Source organism: Eucalyptus grandis, chromosome 2 (assembly GCF_016545825.1).
Source record: "Eucalyptus grandis isolate ANBG69807.140 chromosome 2, ASM1654582v1, whole genome shotgun sequence".
NCBI lineage: Eukaryota > Viridiplantae > Streptophyta > Magnoliopsida > Myrtales > Myrtaceae > Eucalyptus > Eucalyptus grandis.
In genome coordinates this window covers 49,831,304-49,855,786 of record NC_052613.1, presented here as the reverse complement: position 1 = coordinate 49,855,786, position 24,483 = coordinate 49,831,304, and the positions used below count along the sequence as shown (strand labels likewise).

Here is a 24,483-nt window from a genome sequence, read left to right as displayed (position 1 = left end):
GGATAATGAATGAGTAGGGATCCGGAGGTCCTCCTTACAAGTTTGCCCATGGAAGCACCGACGAATCATTTAAGATGACTGTACGGACATACCCATGAATAATCTTTCTCATGGCATATTCCTCCAAATTCAGCCTCAAATCCACACAATAATTAAGTTCTAAGCTTTAGTCCTAATTTTGTGCTTTGATGGAACGAAAGTGACTTTCCTATGCCATCATAAGACTTCCATGATTTTGCTTGCTGATAAGAGAACAGTAACAGTTCGAACAACATCAAATTAATGTAGCGAAATAAAATAATCTCCCAGTTTGTGTAAACCTAATAGGAATCAATATAATAGAATAAAAAAAATACCAAGTATGCGAACACAAGACGATTTTTTTACGTAGAAAACCTCATCGATGTGAGGAGATAAAAAACCACGGGACCGGAGTCCACCCAAAAATCTTCACTACCAACAAAGTTGGGTGAACAATGTTCTTCTCTAGTAAATACTAGAGGTACATAACAGCAAAGATCTCAAGAACATAATTATTGGCAATACACATGAATTTCACAAGAGCTTAAGGATAAATCTGACAAAAAACGCAGATTTTGATCAATCCACAAAAAACTTGATGTAGGGATTTTCAAACGAAAATCAAATCATTCAGATTCGAGAAGGTAGTGCCACAAACATGCTGACAAAATTTCAGATCAATCGACCACGAATTGACCGCCGATGCTAGCTTGATATAAATCAGACTTTGTCTCAACCTCAGGTTTTCTGCTTTCTTTTTTTTTCTCTTGTTACTACATCCTTTTGCGGCTACCACTTTAAAGACAGTGAGAAATCCCATTTAATCATATGACTTATTATATGAGCTGAAACCCTTTTTGGGTTTCCAACTTATTGGGCTTCCTCCGTATAGAAGTGAACCAGCTAACACTTATTTGAGCTAACACTTATTTAATCTCGACTTTCACGATTGCCTTTTCCCATGCTACTATTGGTCTATAGAGAGAAGTTCCACCTACTACATGACATGACGTAAGAGCTTACCATTTTTCATGCAATCTCAATCAGCTGACACCAATGTCAATCAAATAATTGTTCTCATGGATTTTCTTTTTTTATTTTCAAGGGTGTTGATCAAGGCTCGGCCTCTCCCTATTCGTCTCCTTCCAAATCGTCAACGTCGAGAAGGTGGTCATTTTCCACCGTGTCTATCTCCATCATCGGCAAGCGGTGTCTTCTATCTATGATGCAATGTTGCCATCCACCCCGTAGGATCATAGTTGAATTATTTAAGTGTGCACGCCAAGAAAATCTATGTCAATCTTGGAAAATAATGGAGATCAGCATAGCGATTGTGTTGAGCTCTCTCTTTGTGTTTCTAATCTTATGGTCTCTCACCGAGCTGGCGCGTCAGCTATGGTGGAATCCGCTCAGAATACAGAGGACGATGGCCCGACAGGGAATCAAAGGTCCTCCCTATAGGTTCCTCCATGGGAGCACGAGGGAAACAATGAAGATGAGAATGGAAGCCAGAAGCACGCCCATGGACGATCTCTCTCATGACATACTCCCTAAGGTTCAGCCTCACATCGACTCTTGGATCAACACATACGGTAATTGAAAATATAAGCTTTTGTTATAAAATTGTGCTAACCACTCTTGGAACTTTGATCTGACTCTAGTTTGTTCATTATTGAGATTTTTGTGCAAACATTTTGCAGGGAGGAATTACATAAATTGGTACGGGGCGCAAGCTCAATTGGTCATCACTGAGCCAGAGCTGATTAAGGAGGTGCTAATCAATAGAGACAAAACGTTTCCGAAAACAGTACCGAGGAGCTTCGCCAAGTATCTTTTGGGAGATGGGCTCGTGTCAACCATAGATGGGGTAAAGTGGGCAAAGAAGCGTAGACTCGCCAATCACACTTTCCACGGGGAAAGCCTCAAGGTAATTAGGTTTGGTGTATACTAAAATTCTTGTAACCTATCAAATTTTTATTGCAGGTTTCTTGTGCTTATCAAATGGAAAGAGAATTTCATGCAATCTTTAGATTGGAGTTACGAATTGATGGGAACTAATTGAAGTGCAGAACATGGTTCCAGCGATGGTGGATAGTGCTCACGTGATGCTAGAGAAATGGAAGCAACGAGAAGGGGAAGAGATTGAGGTGTTTGAAGAATTTAAGTTGCTGACCTCCGAAGTGATTTCAAGGACAGCTTTTGGGAGTAGCTACGTTGAAGGGAGAAACATCTTTGAGATGATGACAAACTTGGGTTTGTTAGTGTCCAGGAATGCTTTGCGCATGAGGTTCCCGGGAATAAGGTATTCCTCTTCAACATTTTCCTAAGAAAGTTTTTCTTACTTTTAGGAAAAAAATAAAAAGAAAAAAATAAGCCCGTTTTAACTTAGTCAAATAGACTATGGCAATCATGTTTTGAAAAGCTGCGGAAAAAAACTTGCACGGATAATTGTTTGTGGATCATAGACAATCAAAATCATTGATTTTCGTGGGATCCACATACAAATCACGTGGACCTTCTATGATGACGAAATATGACTAACCCAATTCAAGTCGATCCGGATCCAAGCAATTCCGACCTCAAGGAGTACTGAGACCCACACGAGATCTCACTAAAAGATGTAAAGTTAGCAAAAGTATGATGAGTGGTTTCATGTAGGAAGACAATAATCGTGTGATCAAGATTACAATTTGCGATTCTTCCCAATATTTGAACAAGCTAAGAGAATCATAACGATGTTATATGTACTGGCACAAACTTTTCCATCACAAGAGTAAATACAGCTAGCTAGTAAGGTGGAGATTTGAACACACGTTTGTCGAAAAATCGATCTATACTGTAGATTCACAGACTAAGGCATTCGTTGTTGAATTTGAGCGCAGTAAGATTTGGAAGACAGTAGATGAGATTGAAGCCGAGAAGCTCAAGAAAGGCATACATGTTGCAATCTTGGAGATCGCCAAGAAAAGAGAGAAGAAGGTGATGGCTGGGGAAGCAGATGACTATGGGAATGATTTCCTTGGGCAGCTTGTGAAGGCTTATCATGATAATGATGAGAGCAAGAAAATCACAATCGACGATCTAGTGGACGAGTGCAAGACATTCTATTTCGCTGGACAAGAAACCACCACCGCAATGTTGACGTGGGTCATATTCCTCCTAGCAGTTCATTCTGATTGGCAAGAGGAAGCAAGGAAGGAGGTTATTGATGTATTTGGGAATGAAGACCCCGACTTCGATGGAATCGCAAAGTTAAGGATGGTATGAAAAATCCAACTTTTTTTTTTTTTTTTTTTTTTTGTCTTGATTGATTTGGTAGACAAGGAATGATCCTCCTAACAACATATTGGTATGCCTGATTGCTTGAGTTCAAACTGAAACTCATTGATACTCTATATTATTAGAATTATACCATTTGCAACTCTGTTTGAGGAACACCCTTATGCTTAAACTTGAAGCTCAATCATTGATAAATGAAAAAACCATTGATACAAGAAAAGAAAAGACAAGTGAGTCTATATGTGTAACTTATCAACAATTTTTGTGCTAATTTTCTAGCCGTTGAATCTGTCTGAATTGACTTTTATTTTTTACTCTTTATTTAAATAATTTAAATCTTGTGCCTCAACATTTTGACTTTTTTAAACTCAAAACTCTTGGAACTTTCATGACACCCAAATTCTAACATATATAATCATACCTAATTTTTCACAATTTTAAACTTTGAACAATGTTTTAAAATTTGAAGGGAAAAGTTAAAAAAAAAAAATGTGAACAAACAGGCGCTTGTTGCATAGCTTACCAACGCTTTGTATTTAACGTCTTATATAAAAATTCTAAAAGGATTGGTAAGCAGTCCAATTATGGTCGGTAATTTCTAGAAAAGTTTGTAAATTTAATATGTTGGTAAGTAAGACAAATACAAATTCATAACTCAATAGATAAATTGGTGAACTTTAAAAGAATTAAATAAATGTTGGCAAGCAACTTAAATGAGACTTGGTAAATTAAAACTAACTGGTAATCTAACTGGCAAAGGCTGGTCAATTGCAAAAATGTTTGTAAGAGAGATAAAAAAAATGGTAAACTCCAACAAAAATTCATAGAATAAAAAAAAAAAATCAAATAAACACAGTACTCAAATGAAATTTGGTAACTTGAAACTATTTTGTTATTCAATCAGAAAAAAATTGGTGAGTTACTCAAATAAATATTGATGAATTCATATAGAAGTTTGATATTTTTAGCATTCCCAAGAAAGACAAATATAAGCTAGTTGAAGATAAGAAACATTGATGATTTTGCTAAACCGTGAACAAAATTTGGTAATTCCATAAAAGTGTCAATAGTTACCAGTAAGTTATTGTAAATAACTTAACCAGTAACTTTCTGTACCAGTATTTTCTTTTCACGCTTAACAACTCTTTCATAAATTTACTGAGGACCGACAAGAATGAGTAGTTTTGGAAAAGAAACAATGAAATCGTCCTCCTTTTAAATTCTGAGTGGTACGTGTTGTCAGCTAATGTCACCTTTTGCGTGCAGATCAGCATGATCATGAACGAAGCTCTACGATTATACCCTCCTGTGATAGGGTTCAGTCGAAAAGTCGACCAGCAACTTAGGCTAGGGAAACTTGTACTTCCTCCTAATACTCAAGTCTTTATAGCAAATCTTAAGATTCACCACGACCCCGAAATTTGGGGAGAAGATGTGCACCTCTTCAGACCAGAGCGATTCTCAGAAGGCGTCTCTAAAGCCACCAACAACAACGCAGTGGTGTTCCTTCCCTTTGGCTTCGGGCCTCGAATGTGTGTGGGGATGAACTTTGCGATGAATGAGGCGAAAATTGTCCTTTCGATGATTCTGCAGCGCTACACTTTCATATTGTCTCCAGGGTACATCCATAGTCCAGTACAAATCCTCACGATTCGCCCGCAACACGGACTTCAAGTTATCCTTCATCCATTGTAGCTTGTTTATCAGCATATATGATCTAGTTAACGTTGGGATTTTGACAACCTATATTGAGTTTCCTAAAAGAATAATTGTTTAGCATATCATGTTCGATCGAGCTATCTAACTATGTATTTTCATGTCGACAAGACATGAATATGAAAGCCATGGAAATGCCAATCAAGATCTCAATAGCTAGAATCAAGAACACATATAATTGAGTAAAGATATTTGCATACTTGATTCGGAATTCATCGTTTTTGATGTGGAATAGCACCTTATGTATCACGAGATTGCCTCTCACCCTTAAGGTTCAATAAGTGCATCTTATGTGAGCACATTAGGGTTAAAGAGAAATTTGAGCACTGTTTATAGTATTTTAAGCCATAAACCTTGGTCAGGCTTTACTCGGTCTATACTACCTAGCTCCATAATAGATTAATTAAAAAACATTATATTTCATTTTATTAGGCTTATTCTATAAAATGGTAAATTACAGTATCAATTAATGTAATCCGCATAAGAGAAAATCTTACATAATATGTATGTGGACATGAATAGCCGCCCCAAGTTGGAGGTGAAAACTGGGGAAAACGAATAATAGGTATAGAAGATGACTAGCGAAATTTCAAATTAGGATAACAAATACATTGATGGAGGAGTGATGGAATGTAATAGAACCATGAAGGAAAAGTGTTAGAGATATATTTTCTTTGATTCCATATGTATTTCGAGATTTTTTGTATTATCTTCTTTGATTGATTGTGATTGATAGTAATTGATATTGTAATTTTATTTACTTAAGATAGTTATCCTCTAAATTTTATAATCAAGCTCATGTACTTTTTATTATTGAACACATAGAAAAACAGAAATTTCACAAGGTGGTGGTCGTACAGAAATTTTAAAATGAAGTTCATGTACACTATTCATTACTTGGTATTAGATCTCTTGTTAGCTTGAAGCTCTTGTTATCTTAGCAAGCATTCATTGAGTCTTTTACAAGGTGGTGGTCATAGTAACCTTAAGTTAGTTAGGCCCGTGTCTGTTTTTGACTATAACTGCTACTCTTGAGTGTTGTTCCGACATTTCCTTTACTTGTTTCAAGAAACCAATACCACCATCGGACTCACCGCCCTCAAATGAGCTAGATGCTGAATTTTGGTAGTGATTTGTCGACCAGGAGCTCAGGCTAGGGAAACACGTTTTTCCTCCTAACATTCAAGTTTACGTAGCTAACCTCAAGTTTCACTACGATTCCGAAATCTAGGGAGAAGATGTGCACCTCTTCAGACGGGACCGATTCTCGGAAGGCGTCCTTAAAGCTACCAACAACTGAGAAGAAATGAAGAACAAGATACAAGATGCAGAAGAGAAAGAACTTCTGTATTTACTTGAATTGAAGAACAAAACATGTATTCACCGAGAGCTTTACATCACTTCTGTAATACAATCTCATTTCATCTCTATCTCTCTCTCTGCTCTCTATCTTCTTTTCTCTATTTGAAAAACAGAGTATATTACAGCTTATTGAAGACTTGAGGAAGAAGATGATAAAACGGAAACCCTTCAACCGACTTAACAACTTCGATTACTTATCTAACAAACTAACCGCCCTAATGTTATAGCACGTGCATTTCCTTTTAAAGTCTTCAGGCTCTAAGTCTTCAGACTCGTGAAGAACAATCTCTCTCTTCATGTCGGTCATGAATTCTGAATTCACCATCTTCTGTACTTCTTCCTCATTGCCACGAGCACAACATCAGCAGAGCACCTCAGTCATGAGCTTCGTTTTCAATTTCTTTTTCCTTATGCATTGCCACAGACTTATGTATTGCCACAGATCCTGTCTTCAAATCACTGTCTTTAACAACAACAACCCAGTTGTGTTCCTTCCCTTTGGTTTCGGGCCTCGAATGTGCGTGGGAATGATCTTCGAGATGAAGGAGGTGAAAATTGTCCTTTCGATGATTCTGCAGCGCTACGATTTCAAACTGTTTGCTGGGTACATCCACAGTCCAGCTGAAATCGTCACGACTCGTCCCCTACACAGACTTCAAGTTGTATTTCATCCCCTATAGCTTGTTAATCAGCATATATGGCCCAGTTAATGCTGAGATAACAACGTACGGAGACTACTTTTAATTCCTTCGTGAGCTTGTGGGTTCGAGTTTCATGAAAAATTTATTGAAGTTTTATTTTAATTCAAAGATGTGTTATGGGTCACAATTGGGTGGGATTGACCTATGTTTAACTTTACGGATTAGACGAGCCGTGTTTTGGATCAGGTACGTATTCATCATATGTCCGTTCCAAGCTTCTTGAAATATAATTATCTAACGGATTACGTACAATTGACCAATTTATGTTTTGATCCTAATGGACTTAACAAGCGGTTGAGTCATTCATCAAGTCCTATCAGATTCGGGATTTGATCCCCCCTGAGGTACCCTCCTGATTTGACTGACTATGTGGCGGCTAGGCTACCTTTATACGGGTGTGTTGATGAAGCAACGGAAACAGAAGGCCAAATTTGTTTTTGGATCTGCCATTAAAGATTGTGCGGGATAGGACTTTTCGAACTAAGCAAGAAAAAAGATGAAAGCGAGTGATAGATGGTCATGGTGTTTCCTCGTCACGTCCGTGTCATCCCCGTGCTCACGATTGCGTCCTTTATACGTTGGCCCTGGAATTTTTCATCGATCTATGTCGCGTCTTGTAAGTGAGATTATTGCTAAGAAACAGTTCCGGTGTCGAGAAGACGACCAAGACAGCTTGTGTCATGTGCCAAATGAGAAAACGAATCGAGACCCATGCCTCTAATTGAAAAATTTGACGAATTCTATATTCATTGAATTCTGAGTAAGGTTTGGCTTTGGAAAGGGCTTTTCGACAGATTGCGCACATTCGAGACGCCAACCTGCCGTGGGCTTGGAGGAGTACCGGGCGCATGCACAACTTGTTCATCACCATTACCGCTGGATGTTGGTCTCCTTGGGAATCACGCGATTCATATGGCTTCAGTGAATTGGATACGCTGGCATCCGGATCACCCAAGAGTGAGCTCGTCAAGTGCTCTTTTTTTTTTTTTTTTTTTCTGGTTTGAATTTAATAATTCTAGATCGGCAAGGAGGTCACGGATGACGTTAATCCGTTCGTCCCTATACGCTGGTTGTTTCGTCCGGCTCATAGAATCCTCCGAAAGACACAATAAATACCTAAATCAATCGAACTTTTTCATTTCATAAGAGAAACCCAGTATCATAATTTTCACTGTTTTCATTTCCTTTATCGTTTGATCCCCTAATTGAACCATGCAATTGGTCATCTTCCTGAGCTCTCTGTTTCTGTTTCTTCTCTGGTCTCTTGCCAAGCTCTTGCACAAGCTATGGTGGAACCCGCTCAGGATACAGAGGATGATGGCCCAACAAGGAATCTCTGGCCCTCCTTACAGGTTCCTCCATGGAAGCACCAAGGAAACAATCAAGATGAAGATGGAAGTCAGGAACACGCCCATGAACAATCTCTCTCACGACATATTCCCTAAGATTCACCCTCAAGTCAACACATGGATAGACACATACGGTAATTACCAAAATACTAAACTTAAGTTTCATTAGTGTCGTGACGCTCTGATATTGAACTTTGTGCAACTTTGTAGGGAGGAATTACCTGAGTTGGCACGGACCTCAAGCTCAACTGGTCATCACAGAGCCAGAGCTTATTAAGGAGGTGCTGCTTGACAGAGAGAAAACATACCCAAAACAGGAACTAAGGACTTTGCCAAGAAGCTTCTAGGAGATGGGCTCGTGAGTACAGTCGATGACAAGAAATGGGCGAACCAGCGTAAACTCGCCAATCACGCTTTCCATGGGGAAAGTTTGAAGGTAGTTGAACTCAATTGAAAAAGAGAATTGTCTGATTTGAGGTTTTACTAATTATTTTGGGGGGATTGAAATTGCAGAATATGGCACCGGCAATGGTGGAGAGTGTTCACACAATGCTAGGAAAACGGAAGGATCAAGAAGGGAAAGAGATCGAGGTGTTCGGAGAGTTTAAATTATTGACATCCGAAGTGATTTCAAGAACTGCGTTCGGGAGCAGCTATGTTGAGGGGAGGAACATTTTTAAGATGTTAACAGAATTGGCTACGTTAACATCCAAAAATGCTTTCAATATAAGATTACCAGGAATAAAGTATCACGCATTTTTTCTAAGAAAATTTTTTTTTGACCATTTTTATGATGAAGAAGCTAGAACGTATAGTGATTATCACTTTTAGAACGAACTTTCGATGGGAGAAGTATACTATCGTGCTATAAGTTGTATACGACACTCATTTGGTGCCAAAAGTTTCTGTCAAATCACTTAAGTGCCAAATCGGAGGAAAAACGATCACTTTGGTGCCATTGGCGAAAGATTCCGCCAAAATGATTATGTGGCCTTTTTAAAAATAAAAATAAAAAATCGACAAGGCCTTTAAATGACATCGTTTTCGGTCCTCCTTAAAAAAAAAACGATGTCGTTTTGCCATCCTACATGGATGGCCTCACAAAAATGATGCCGTTTAACTCATTTGGGGATTTTTTTTTTTTTTTTTAGGGATTGAAATTAGGGTTTTTCCGTCGTTGCTTGGCCTCCACCGTCGCTGGGCCGCCATCGCTCGCTCAGCTGCCATTGTTCAGTGTTGTTCGAACGCCCTCAATGGCACACGAGGGAGCACCGGCCTCTGTCGCCGAAGCCTAGGTCTTGGAAGACGCAAGCCAGGCACTTGTCGAGGAGATCGGAGATGGAGAGGGAGACATCAATGGCGGCGCACTCATCGACGGCCTCCCAAGCACCGGCTAGATCACGGCCTTCGACTTGGCTACCAAGTGGCTATCGTCGGGGTTGGGGTTGGGGTCAAGGTCGGAGCCACGGCCGCCGAGTGGCCATCGTCGGGGTCGGGGTCGAGGTCGAGGTTAGGGTCGGAGCCACGGTCGTCGAGTGGCCATCGTCGGGGTCAGGGTCAGGGTAGGAGCCGCAACCACCGAGTGGCCATCGTCGCGATCAGGGTCGGGTCCGGAGTTGCGGCCGCCGAGTGGCCATCGTCGAGGTTGGGGTCGGGGTTGGGGTCCGAGCCGCAGCTGCCCGAGCGCGGGGGGCCGTTGAGGACAGCAATTGGCCGGAGATTTAGGGTTTTGAATTGGGGGAAACACCAAACGGCGTCGTTTTGGTGTTCGGATGTTGACTCTTCGGCGAGCTACATCAGCTTCAAAAGTTAATAAAAAAGTGTTACGTCGGATTTTTGGCCAACTGGATTAGAGTTGGCACCAAAGTGAGCATTTTTTGAAACTTTTTGGCATTTAAATGATCCGACAGAAACTTTAGGCACCAAAGTGAGTGCCGTACACAACTTATGGCACCGATAGTGTATTTATTCCAACTTTCAACATCTGAACTTGATTATTCTGACAAGTTTTCCAGGTGAGTAAATGCATTCGAAGGGGTTACACTGTTTTTTGATAACCATTCTTATCACTAAAATTACTGATGTAAGATCACACTTAGCGAGCTGCAAATTTCTGATGATGGTCAAGCAATAGTTTTGTTCGTTGTGCAAATGCAAACTTCAAGCCTCAAAAGACTTAGGACATTTCAATCTCAGAATCAGAGTTTTAATTAGGCTTAACTAATCATGGAATTTGTTCTGAATTCTGCTGGCAGTAAGCTTTGGAAGACAACGGATGAAATCGAAGCGGAGAAACTTGAGAAAGGCATACGCAATTCCATCTTAGAGATGATCAAGAGAAGAGAGAAGAAGGTGATGGCCGGTGAAGAAGATGGCTTTGGGGATGATTTCCTAGGACAACTTGTGAAGGCTTTGCACGATACGGACAAGAGCAAAAAATTCACGGTAGATAATCTGGTGGATGAGTGCAAGACATTCTACATCGCCGGACAAGAAACTGCCAACTCTATGATGGCATGGATGTTATTCCTCCTAGCGATTAATCCAGAATGGCAAGAGGAAGCAAGAAGGGAGGTTCTCAATGTTTTTGGGAATAAAGACCCCAATTCCGATGGACTAGGAAAGCTTAAGAAGGTATAGAAAACAGCTCAAGTCTTGGTCCCGGTCAACCTTTTTCGATTCACTCGAATTGTAGGTTAGACATGATGACTAACTAAAATTTTTTCCATTTTCATGTGCAGATTAGCATGATCATGAACGAAACTCTGCGTTTGTACCCCCTGCAGTCGGCTTGACTCGAAAAGTTGGCAAGAAACTGAGGTTAGGGAAGCTCCTTCTTCATGCTAATAGTCAGATCTTTATACCGACCCTCAAGCTTCACCATGACACTGAAATCTGGGGGGAAGATGCGCATGAATTCAAGCCGAAGCGATTCTCAGAAGGCATAGCTAAGGCTACCAACAACAATGCGGTCGTTTTCATCCCCTTTGGCTTCGGACCTCGATCTTGCGTTGGGATGAGCTTCGTGGCGGCAGAAGCGAAAATTGCTTTTTCGATGATCCTCCAGCGCTACACCTTCGAGCTGTCCCCGACGTATATCCACTGCCCAGGTCAGCTCCTGACAACCCGCCCACAACATGGACTTCAAATCAGGTTTCATCCTCTACAGCAGTAGTTCATCACCTCATGATATTCAGTCGCCAATGTGCATGGATGCCTCCATGGATCCATGCATCAATGGCCTGTGAATTCTTGGTTCCAGACGGGTGTGATATTTATAGGTATCAAGTTGTCTTTCTTTTAATTTCAGAAGCACTATTCCTATTGTGCAGTGTATTTGATTTGCCAAGACTCTTCACGGTGTACAATCTTGTGTTCTGGTTCTCGTAACCAGTTATTTTATCTTTTAGGCACGTACCCCATATGTGTGCATGGTCATGTCTAGTGGAACTTAATAATGATTTACCATATTTCTTACCGAATAAAGGCAACATTTTGGAAGTGTAGCAAATGCGTGTACTGGACTAAGGCAAAGAATGAATGTCTAATGACCGATGTTTGGATGACAAGAATTATCAAATTCAGTTGACTTATTTGACCTAATCTACAAATCATATAAACCAAGTTCATTTCAAATTTCAACTGTTGATCACTTTGGGCTCGATGATGAAACCGCATAATTAATGGTTAAGATGAGATTGATATACCTGATCTATAGACTATGACAGCGTTTGCAGCTACTCCCTCGTTCACCTCCATCGTCTCTGGTCCTGAGCTCCATCCATTCGCTGCACGACCATTCATTGAAATGCTTGGAGGTTTCTACTCTTTCTGGGCGAAACGAGCATCCATTCGCTGTACCCACCATCGACCTCAGGTTTCCTAGTATTTGAAACTTGTTTCCGGTTGGGGCTCTGTCCTGTCTGACACCTCTTAATGGTTGAATTTCTACCGGCAGCACTGCGGTCGAAGGTGCATCCGGTCGAATCATCCTCCCTCACTTGAAGCTCCGGCCAATGATCCTTCCTACGTCCCACAACTCCGCAAATTGAACGGGGACTCAACACCTTCACAAGGCTGTTGAAAACTCTGCACAGGACTTCTTCACTCCGCAAACGAACCTCAAAAGGAATGCCCAAAGTCGATGCGCACTCCATTAATCGACAGCAGCTTCTGGGTTTGTGAAGTCTTTTCAAATGAATTGCCATTCGATCCTTCGTGTCAAGCATTTCCACGGCTTCTCCTGGCGGCGGATCCTTTAAATGAGGAAAATCGCTAATTGTTTGAGGTACTGTGTTATATCTCTTTGTCCAAAAGCACAAAACATTCAAACTTTTATGAAAACATCTTAAAATTATATAAATATTAAACCATTCACTGCCGTGTTGTCATGAACGAATTCTAGGTTGAACTCACTGATTAAAGCTAGGTGTGTTTGGGAACACTTCCCCAATGCCTAGGGCCTCCAAAGCCAGTTGAGTAAATGCAAGAACTATATAATTGTATTTCCAAAGGCCTCAGCTTAAGACAAGTTCGAATGTACTATGGAATTTTGGCCTTCTCGAAATACATATGTTGAATTTAATAATTATTTTATTCTGCTTTTGGACAGTTCATTTTCCCCAAGGTTTGCACAGAGGGGTTAGATGGAGGTGGGTAAACTCCGTATTTAAATATGTCTCGAATTTAAATTTGAAGCAAAAAGCAAATTCCAGAAATAATAATATTAATAATGAAAAAGGATTTCTTGCTAATAAGAAAAGCCGAAAAAGGGAGATATGCACAAATCTAAGTTTCCTGTTCAGCGTTGAAGTCAAACATGATAATAGACTTTGATCGTGAAAAAAAGAGGACGAATAAGTTAATATTGGAGTCGGAGTTGCAGGAGGAAACAAATATTCTTTCCTGATCTACGTGGGAGGCAATTTCAAGATTTGGAAAGTCCACTGTGGACTTGAAGACCATATATTCGACCATACGTGGAGAAGAAGGCACGCTCTTGTTAGAGATTTCTTGAAGCATAAATGACGACCAAACATTTATCTCTAAGAATACTCAAACAACATATCAGATTGTTTAATTTTGAGCACAATTTTTTTCACATGGATTTTTGCACATTTTAAGAAAAAAAAACTACTCGAAAACTATTTTTTAAGATTTCCGTAACTTTTAGAAAAAAAAAAATTGATTTTTTTAATTTTTTAATAATTTTTTTAGTTTTTTAATCCGAAAATGGGAGTTGGGCTGGGCCCATGGACGAGCTGGGGCTGCCGCTGCTCTGTTGACTGGGCCACGGCATCAAAGTCCTAAAGAAAGGAATGGGCTCAATGAAATAAAACCCAATCTGGCCACTATGAGATCAAACCCAAAGCCCACTCAATCAAAAATAAATCCAAACAAGCCCAATTAAGCCCAACACTCACTATCCTTGTAATAAAAATGAAGCCCGAATTCACCGAATAACACTACAAGCCCAAGATTCACTAAGTCTAAATGAGCCCAAAGTGCGCTACCCTACCTCACCAATTTTCCAATCCCACGACTCGTCTTCTTCGAGAAAGCCCAGTACCGTCGATGTCCAATAAACCCAGAACAATAAAACGTCGATTATCCTATATCAAATCAAGAATCACCAGATCCTCGAACGACCACCCCATCGGCTAAACGGAACATCTTCGTGAGCGATCTACGCTCGACAGACCCGACTCAGACCGAACCGTGACAGACCCGACTCCACCATTGGTTGAAGTCGGTGCCACGGCGACGTCGGCCAACGCGACCGTGAACCAGCAGGACGGAGTTGTCCTCGGCCAAGCCGACTCCCAGCTCCCACAGACGTTACCCCCCAACAAACCTGTCACGGCACAAAACAAAGGATGCACGCGAAGCAAATTAGACACATGAAAAAGTTGGCAGATCTTGTGGAGGCATTTTCACAAACAGGTGACGTGCAACCCTGATAGTGGAGTTTTCGACACAAACGGGAGTCAAACTCGCACAGGGGTTCTCGAAGGACGACAAGAAGAGACTGATAACGACAGAGCATGGGACCGACGGGACCGGTGATCACGTGAACCGGACGGCCGCGAGCTCCGGCCCCTACGTGTCCAAAACAGGACAAAACTGAGCAAAAAAGGGGAATAACGGGGCACCGGAGCGCGCGGCCGCGGGGACCCTACCTGGCTTGGGCTACGACGGCCGGGAGGCGACCTCTAGTCGGCCATCTCAGTGTCGCCAAGCCGGGATACTCGGGACAACGGCGGATCGCATGCAAAGATCGACTTACAGAAATCGAGCGCTGTGGAAGAGGGGGGCCGCATAGCCCCTGCCACCGCTAGCTTGCCGTGCCGGCCTGCCTCCGACCCAAAGGTCGCGCTCCTCACTCCCCGTCCTGCCTCTGCCCTCTGCTTCTGTCCTTCGTTCTCGTCGTGCCCTGCCAGCATCGCTCCAGTCGCTAGGGGGAAGGACTGGAAGGAGGAAAGAAAGAATAGGGCCGGGCCGGGCCCAGGCGGAAAAGATAAAAAAAAAAAAAAAAGGTGAAGAAAGAGCCTAGGCTGGGCCCAGGTGAAGAAAAAAAAGGGGCGGGCTGCCCCGGCCCCGCCTGATCTTTTCTTTTAATTTTTTAAAAATTAATTAGTTAATTTTTTCCCTTTTTCTTTTGTCCCCATTTTTAAAATTTTTTTCTAATGAACTCTATAAATATTAATGCAAATTCTCCTAGCATCTATATGCTATGCAATTTAATGAAAATTATTTTTTATGAGTTAAAAATTAATCCATAATTTTCTATGTAATTAAATTTTAAATAAAGAGTTAAAATTTAGATGATAACAATTTTCCATCACGTTAACTCAACAAATGGTATTAGAGCTGATTATTAATTGATGACCCACTTTCAAAGCTTATTAATGTTTGGTGGATATCTTGAAGAAAGAACCTTTGATGTGACTTCTTGGTGGAGGTAGTGAATGGGCGTGTCTTGGCTTCTTGCTGAACTTGGCTAGGTCAAGATGAGTAAGGTTGAATCTGAAGTTTGAGTTATAATAATGTTAGTGTAGAAAGACTCTTGGATTAAGGAGGAGCTCAGCTTAACATAAGATATTCACATGTGAGGTGGAGATTTGTAGAGTTGATGATGTTAGAAGAAAGAAATCTCCCATCAAGATGTGGTTTATTATGAAGGCGATTAAATATATCTCGATTGATCCATAGTTGCTTCAAATTTTTTAATTAATGTGAGTCTAACAAATATATTGATGGGTTTGTACCAGATTCTTTATTTGCAATGGCTTCTATTACTAGTCTTAACAATTTTTGGGTATTTTGTTTGATTTGGCTTAATCTTTCATCCTACCAATCTTGGAAATAAATGGCCCACGTGGATATGATATCTACATGAACATTAGTACAATCAATGAATCATCTAGAAGAACAATCTTCTTCACAATTGATAATTTTTTCTATTCAGCATCTCTACTAAAAAGATGGTATTCACTTCCCCATGTTTCCTATCAAAACTATGTATGTATGTATGTATGTATGTATGTATGTATGTATGTATAATTCTATGTTTTTGGAACAAAAAAAAGGAAGATTATTTAATGTTTGATGGAATGAAAGTAATTTCCCTGAGCCATCATAAGACTTTCCCGACACTAATCCATTGAATGAGTAACTTGTTTGCTTGATTTCGACCATTGCAATTGCTTTTTCCTGGGCTACTACTTATCTATAAAGAGAAGTTGCGCCTGCTGCATGACGGAAGAGCTTACCATTTTTCATACAATCCCAATCAGCTGACACCGACATCCATCAAATAATTGTTTTTCATGGATAATCCTTCGTTTATCTTCAAGGGTCCGCTCCCTATTCCACGTCTCCCCCGAATCGTCAACGTCGAGAAGGTTGTCATTTTCCAGCGCGTCTTGTCTCCATCGACAGGCGTTGTCTTCCAGCTAGGACGTCTTGTTGCCGTCCATCCACCCCGAAGGATCCTGGTTGAATTATTAAACTCCACGCGCCCTAGAAAATCTCTGTCGGTCTTGGAAAATAATGGGCATCAGCATGGTCATTGTGTTGAGCTCTCTTTTGGTGTTTCTAATCAAAACTCTAGTACAAGTTATGATGAAACCCGCTCAGGATACAGTGGATAATGAATGAGCAGGGATCCGGAAGTCCTCCTTACAAGTTTGCCCATGGAAGCACCAATGAATCATTTAAGATGACTGTACGGATATACCCATGAACAATCTTTCTCATGGCATATTCCTCGAGATTCAGCCTCAAATCCATACAATAATTAAGTTCTAAGCTTTAGTCCTGATTTTGTGCTTTGATGGAACGAAAGTGACTTTCCTATGCCATCATAAGACTTCCACGATTTTGCTTGCTTGATCTCGACTTTCACGATTGCCTTTTCCCAGGCTACTATTGGTCTATAGAAAGAAGTTCCACCTACTACATGACGTAAGAGCTTACCATTTTCATGCAATCCCAATCAGCTGACACCGATGTCAATCAAATAATTGTTCTCATGGATTTTCTTTTTTATTTTCAAGGGTGTTGATCAAGGCTCGGCCTCTCCTATTCGACGTCTCCTTCCAAATCGTCAACGTCGAGGAGGTGGTCATTTTCCACCGTGTCTATCTCCATCATCGGCAAGCGGTGTCTTCTATCTATTTGATGCCATGTTGCCATCCATCCCGTAGGATCATAGTCGAATTATTTAAGCGTGCACGCCCAAGAAAATCTATGTCAATCTTGGAAAATAATGGAGATCAGCATAGCGATTGTGTTGAGCTCTCTCTTTGTGTTTCTAATCTTATGGTCTCTCACCGAGCTGGCGCGTCAGCTATGGTGGAATCCGCTCAGAATACAGAGGACGATGGCCCGACAGGGAATCAAAGGTCCTCCCTATAGGTTCCTCCATGGGAGCACGAGGGAAACAATGAAGATGAGAATGGAAGCCAGAAGCACGCCCATGGACGATCTCTCTCATGACATACTCCCTAAGGTTCAGCCTCACATCGACTCTTGGATCAACACATACGGTAATTGAAAATATAAGCTTTTGTTATAAAATTGTGCTAACCACTCTTGGAACTTTGATCTGACTCTAGTTTGTTCATTATTGAGATTTTTGTGCAAACATTTTGCAGGGAGGAATTACATAAGTTGGTACGGGGCGCAAGCTCAATTGGTCATCACTGAGCCAGAGCTGATTAAGGAGGTGCTAATCAATAGAGACAAAACGTTTCCGAAAATAGGACCGAGGAGCTTCGCCAAGTATCTTTTGGGAGATGGGCTCGTGTCAACCATAGATGGGGTAAAGTGGGCAAAGAAGCGTAGACTCGCCAATCACACTTTCCACGGGGAAAGCCTCAAGGTAATTAGGTTTGGTGTATACTAAAATTCTTGTAACCTATCAAATTTTTATTGCAGGTTTCTTGTGCTTATCAAATGGAAAGAGAATTTCATGCAATCTCTAGATTGAAGTTACGAATTGACGGGAACTAATTGAAGTGCAGAACATGGTTCCAGCGATGGTGGATAGTGCTCACGTGATGCTAGAGAAATGGAAGCAACAAGAAGGGGAAGAGATTGAGGTGTTTGAAGAATTTAAGTTGCTGACCTCCGAAGTGATCTCAAGGACAGCTTTTGGGAGTAGCTACGTTGAAGGGAGAAACATCTTTGAGATGTTGACAAACTTGGGTTTGTTAGTGTCCAGGAATGCTTTGCGCATGAGGTTCCCAGGAATAAGGTATTCCTCTTCAACATTTTCCTAAGAAAGTTTTTCTTACTTTTAGGAAAAAAGAAAAAAGAAATAAATAAGCCCGTTTTAGCTTAGTCAAATAGACTATGCCAATCATGTTTTGAAAAGCCAAGGAAAAAACTTGCGAAGATAAATGTTTGTGGATCATAGACAATCAAAATCATTGATTTTTGTGGGATCCACGTATAAATCATGTGGACCTTCTATGATGACAAAATATGACTAACCCAATTCATGTCGATCCGGATCCAAGCAATTTTGACCTCAAGGAGTAGTGAGACCCACATCAGATCTCACTAAAAGATGTAAAGTTAGCAAAAGTATGATGAGTGGTTTCAAGTGGGAAGACAATAATTGTGTGATCAAGCTTACAATTTGCGATTCTTCCCAATATTTGAACAAGCTAAGAGAATCATAACAATGTTATATGTATTGGCACAAACTTTTGATCACAAGAGTAAATACAGCTAGCTAGTAAGGTGGAGATTTGAACACACATTTGTCAGAAAATTGATCTATACTTTAGATTCACAAACTAAGGCATTTGTTGTTGAATTCGGGCACAGTAAGATTTGGAAGACAGCGGATGAAATTGAAGCCGAGAAGCTCAAGAAAGGCATACATGTTGCAATCTTGGAGATCGCCAAGAAAAGAGAGAAGAAGGTGATGGCTGGGGAAGCAGATGACTATGGGAATGATTTCCTTGGGCAGCTTGTGAAGGCTTATCGTGATAATGATGAGAGCAAGAAAATCACAGTCGACGATCTAGTGGACGAGTGCAAGACATTCTACTTTGCTGGACAAGAAACCACCACTGCAATGCTGACATGGGTCATATTCCTCCTAGCAGTTCATTCTGATTGGCAAGAGGAAGCAAGGAAGGAGGTTATTGATGTATTTGGGAATGAAGACCCCAACTCCGATGGAATCGCAAAGTTAAGGATGGTACGAAAAATCCAACTATTTTTTTGTCTTGATTGATTTAGTAGACAAGGAATGATCCTCCTAACAACATCTTGGTATGCCTGATTGCTTGAGTCCAAAACTGAAACTCATTGATACTCTTTATTATTAGAATTATACCAGTTGCAACTCTATTTGAGGAACACCCTTATACTTAAACTTGAAGCTCAATCATTGATAACTGAAAAAAACCGTTGATACAAGAAAAAGAAAAGACAAGTGAGTCTATATGTGTAACTTGTCGACAATTTTTGTACTAACTTTCCAACGGTTGGATATGTCTGAATGGATATTTATATTTTACTCTTTAATTAAATAATTTAAATCTTGCGCCTCAACATTTTGCCTTATTTAAACTCAAAACTCTTGGAACTTTCATGACACCCAAATTCTGACGTGTATATAATCATACATAATTTTCACAATTTTAAACTTTGAACAATGTTTTAAAATTTCAAGGGAAAATTTTTTAAAAAAAAACGTGAACAAACAGGTCTTTGTTGCATAGCTTACCAACGCTTTGAATATTTAACGTCATATATGAATTTTCTAAAAGGATTTGGTAAGCAGTCCAATTATGGTTGGTAATTTCTAAAAGAGTTTGTAAATTTATTATGTTGGTAAGTAAGACAAATAGAAATTCATAACTCAATAGATAAATTGGTGAACTTTAAAAGGATTAAATAAATGTCGGTAAGCAACTTAAATGAGACTTGGTAAATTAAAACTAATTGGTAGTCTAACAGGCAAAGACTGGTGAGTTGCAAAAATGTTTGCAAAGAGAGAAAAAAAAAAATGGTAAACTCCAACAAAAATTCATAGATTAAGAAAAATAAAATCAAATAAACATAGTACTGAAATGAAATTTGGTAACTTGAAACTATTTTGTTATACAATCAGAAAAAAAAAAATGGTAAGTTACTCAAATAAATATTGATAAATTCATATAGAAGTTTGATATTTTTAGCATTCCCAGGAAAGACAAATATAAGCTAGTTGAAGATAAGAAACATTGATGATTTGCTAAACCGTGAAAAAAATTTTAGTAATTCCATGAAAGCGTCAATATTTACCAGTAAGTTATTGTAAATAACTTAACCAGTAACTTTCTGTACCAGTATTTTCTTTTCACACTTAACAACTCTTTCATAAATTTACTGAGGACCGACAAGAATTTGTAGTTTTGGGAAAGAAACAATGAAATCGTCCTTCTTTTTAAATTATGAGTGGTATGTGTTGTCAACTAATGTCACCTTTTGCGTGCAGATCAGCATGATCATGAACGAAGCACTACGATTATACCCTCCTGTGACAGGGTTCACTCGAAAAGTCGACCAGCAACTTAGGCTAAGGAAACTTGTACTTCCTCCTAATACTCAAGTCTTTATAGCAAATCTTAAGATTCACCACGACCCCGAAATTTGGGGAGAAGATGTGCACCTCTTCAGACCAGAGCGATTCTCAGAAGGCGTCTCTAAAGCCACCAACAATAACGCAGTGGTGTTCCTTCCCTTTGATTCGGGCCTCGAATGTGTGTGGGAATGAACTTTGCGATGAACGAGGCGAAAATTGTCCTTTCGATGATTCTGCAGCGCTACACTTTCATATTGTCTCCGGGGTACATCCATAGTCCAGTACAAATCCTCACGATTCGCCCGCAACACGGACTTCAAGTTATCCTTCATCCATTGTAGCTTGTTTATCAGCATATATGATCTAGTTAACGTTGGGGTTTCAGGAAAGAACCACGGAAGTTCATTTGATCTTAAAGATGCGTTTCAGGTTAAGTCCAGGTGAAATAGAGTTGGTTTCATCCTTTTAATTTAATGGATTAGGCAAGTCGTGTTTTGACAACCTATATCGAGTTTCTTAAAAGAATAATTGTTTAGCATGTCATGTTTGATTGAGCTATCTAACCATGTACTTTAATGTCGACAAGACATGAATATGAAAGCCATGGAAATGTCAATCAAGATCTCAATAGCTAAAATCAAGAACACATATAATTGAGTAAAGATATTTGCATACTTGATTCGGAATTCATCGTTTTTGATGTAAAATAGCACCTTCTGTATCACAAGACTGCCTCTCACCCTTAAGGTTCAATAAGCGCATCTTATGTGAGCACATTAGGGTTAAAAGAGAAATTAGAGCACTATTTAAAATGTTTTAAGCCACAGACCTTGGTCAGGCTTTACTCGGTGTATACTACTCAGCTTCATAATAGATTAATTAAAAAACATTATATTTCACTTTGTTAGGCTTATCCTATAAAATGGTAAATTATAGTATCAATTAATGTAATCCACATAAGAAAAAATCTTACATAATATGTATGTGGACATGAATAGCCGCCCCAAGTTGTGAACGGAAGAGGTGAAAGCAGGGAAAAATGAATAATAGGTATAGAAGATGATCAACGAAATTTCAAATTAGGATAATAAATACATTGATGGAGGAGTGATGGAATGTAATCAAACCATGAAGGAAAAGTGTTACAGATATATTTTCTTTGATTCCATTTGTATTTCGAGATTTTTTTGTATTATCTTCTTTAATTGATTATGATTGATAGTAATCGACATTGTAATTTTATTTAATTAAAATAGTTATCCTCTAAATTTTATAATCAAGTTCATGTACTTTTTGTTATTGAACACATAGAAATACAGAAATTTCACAAGGTGGAGGTCGTACGGAAATTTTATAATCAAGTTCATGTACACTATTCATTGCTTGGTATTAGATCTCTTGTTAGCTTGAAGCTCAGATGAGCAAGCATTCATTGAGTCTTTTACAAGGTGGTGGTCATAATAACCTTAAGTTAGTTAGACCGGTGTTTGTTTTTTCACTATAACTATTACTCTTGAGTGTTGTTCCGACATTTCCTTTTGCTTGTTTCAAGAAATCAACATCACCATTACACTCACCACCCTCAAATGACCCAGATGCTGAATTTTCGTAGTGATTTTGTCACCACATTCGCCCTCGTGTGCCACCACGCGCCACTGCAAGTGAGATTTACGCAGCTCATGGACCCTCACACACCTCTATCGAGCCGATGCCTTTTGAGTGCAATTCCGATGCATTTGATGGCGAAAATCAACACCATCATCAGTCTCACCATGCCGCCGAGTCATATACCATACGCCTCGCTGCCGATCGTCACCACATGCACCTGCACCCGCACCCGCTACCACGTGCCACATAAGTAAGGCCCCTACATGCCGTCACGCTCCACGCGCCAGAAGCCTCTACATCGTCGCTGACGTCATACTTCATATGCTAGCCGTACGTACACTCCAGCCGAGTCGCTGGCACCACCACCACGACGTCAACTGGCGAGTGGGATCTTGAACTTTCGTATGATCGGCCACTGCGTGCGCCCTCACGTGCCTCCAAGAGAAACTATCATTGGAAGTTTGTTGCACGCATTAGGGCGGAGATACGATATGATATCTCCCTACTTAATGAGAATCATTGACTACAAAAAGATGTAATGAATTGCGGTTTCAGACTGAAACGGCAATCCATAAGAAAAAATTAAAAATGAATAAAACTGGGCCTAAGGAGGCAGGCCCATTGCTTGGCTAGGCCTGCCAAATATGCCTTCATCCCAGCAGACCTAACGAGCCGTCAAACTAATGATAACGTCTTTTTTAATCATATTGATTATTACCGATATTTCATATATGATATATTTATCATAGTATTGGAAAAGAAATGGATATAACTAATTTAACCCAAATATGTTAGTGTGGGCTAAGTAAGCAACCGAATCGACATGATCCTTTTTAATTTATAGACCAAATGGTTGAGCTTAACTTATACAAGCTGAAGAGTCAAATAGGCTATATTTTATGTTCATTAATAATGTCAAATAGGTTGACACAACTATGACACGAAAAGGATTAATACGCCGCCCATAACCTCAGGTGCTAGAAAGTCTTAACCTTAAGGTTATAAGGGTGCATTTGATTCAGTATCTTGAAAAATTAGTAGGAACATGTAAAACAGTTTAGCTTAAAGGGTTTTGGGCAAATACAAAAGCCGTTTGGTAAACAATACTTTGAAAAACAATTTAAAAGAAATGTTGTTTAGTAGAAAACGCATTTGAAAAGCTCTTTGGGTGATTAATATTAATTTATTAATTTTATTTGTTTAAAATTGAAAAAAATAATGTATATACCTTTTTAAATATAAATTTTGACAATAATGTTGAAAAAAATCAAATATATATAATTTTTTTGAACAAAAAAGACCAAACCTTTGCAGATTAGTGAAGGGTTTGGCCCTTTTTAATAATAAAAAAATGATGATGGACAAATTCGAAAATTTGAAGAATTGGGTAATTTTGGAAGAAAAAATGAGTTTCAACATTTAGCTAAATGCTAAAAATTAATGTTAGTCCTTACTAGTATTGGGTTTTTAACCTTTCTAATCTTGCCGACTTTCATTTGAAAGTTTCTTCAAAATAATTGTTAAATGATCCAAGTATTTTCCTAAGAGGCTTTGGAGGCCAAAAATTCCTTAAGAATGTTGAATCAAATGCATCCCGAAACTCAATGAATTACAATAAACTCATGATTTAGATTTGGAACACATATGATTGATAAGAAATTATATTTAGATCGCAATAGTCAATTTCCCGATGGCACAAGAACAATGCCTCGGGCAAACTTATCACCTATCTAATTTTAGTTACTTGACACTAAGGTGAGTCAATCAATCCTTTTGCACACATAAACTAATAAATACAATGCATGAATATAAAAATTAAGTGAGCAAAGATGTTTTCAAATTATGGCGTCCAACCCTGAATGAAGCACCTATACTTTTAAGCACACAATGGAAGCTTTATCATATGACATTAATTGTCTTGAAAGATGATTACTTGAAAAATCCTAGAGCCGCATTTGCGGCTTTTTCAGCGTCAGCATCAGCCTGTCTCCAACTCCGACAATAGACAGAGCTCGGACCATTCATTTTTTTTCTAGGATCATCATATCATCCCAACAATCAATGCCAAAAGGCTGTCATTTTGAGCCTGTCCGTATCACTGGGCACACAGATCCCTCCGACCAAAGCCATTAAAGTCTTGATCATTATCGCTTCTCAACCCGTGATTTGAATTTTCTAGTTCCGCCGCTTCCTTCCCTTCCTACCTCGGAAAGAAACCATGCAAGTGCTCATCTTCTTGAGCTCTCTGTTCCTGTTTCTCTTCTGGTCCCTTTGTCGAACTCTGGTACCAGTTATGTCGAAACCCACTAAGGATACAGTGAATAATGAACAAGCAGGGAATGAGAGGTCCTCCTCACAA

At 39.6% G+C, this 24,483-nt stretch overlaps 2 protein-coding genes and 1 pseudogene across 3 annotated transcripts; all 3 read left to right on the top strand.

Moving 5' to 3' along the window:
- Positions 1 to 1,181: 1,181 nt before the first annotated feature.
- LOC104433364 (cytochrome P450 CYP749A22) lies at positions 1,182 to 21,178 on the top strand. Of its 2 annotated transcripts, XM_039306623.1 has the most exons (6): positions 1,182 to 1,613; positions 1,722 to 1,948; positions 2,091 to 2,323; positions 2,904 to 3,282; positions 4,567 to 5,017; positions 20,880 to 21,178. In XM_039306623.1, exons 1-5 carry the CDS (start codon positions 1,244 to 1,246, stop codon positions 4,993 to 4,995), a joined length of 1,638 nt encoding a protein of 545 aa, XP_039162557.1. In that variant the 5' UTR covers positions 1,182 to 1,243; the 3' UTR covers positions 4,996 to 5,017; positions 20,880 to 21,178. The 2 variants fall into 2 exon arrangements, with proteins under 2 accessions (XP_039162557.1, XP_010044380.2); XM_010046078.3 differs by lacking the exon at positions 20,880 to 21,178 and having other exon boundaries at positions 4,567 to 5,175.
- Positions 10,706 to 11,279, top strand: LOC120286282 (cytochrome P450 CYP749A22-like). The gene is made up of 2 exons (XM_039306624.1): positions 10,706 to 11,062; positions 11,170 to 11,279. Exons 1-2 carry the CDS (start codon positions 10,757 to 10,759, stop codon positions 11,221 to 11,223), a joined length of 360 nt encoding a protein of 119 aa, XP_039162558.1. The 5' UTR covers positions 10,706 to 10,756; the 3' UTR covers positions 11,224 to 11,279.
- On the top strand, positions 17,049 to 21,021 carry LOC120286004 (annotated as a pseudogene).
- Positions 21,179 to 24,483: the final 3,305 nt, after the last annotated feature.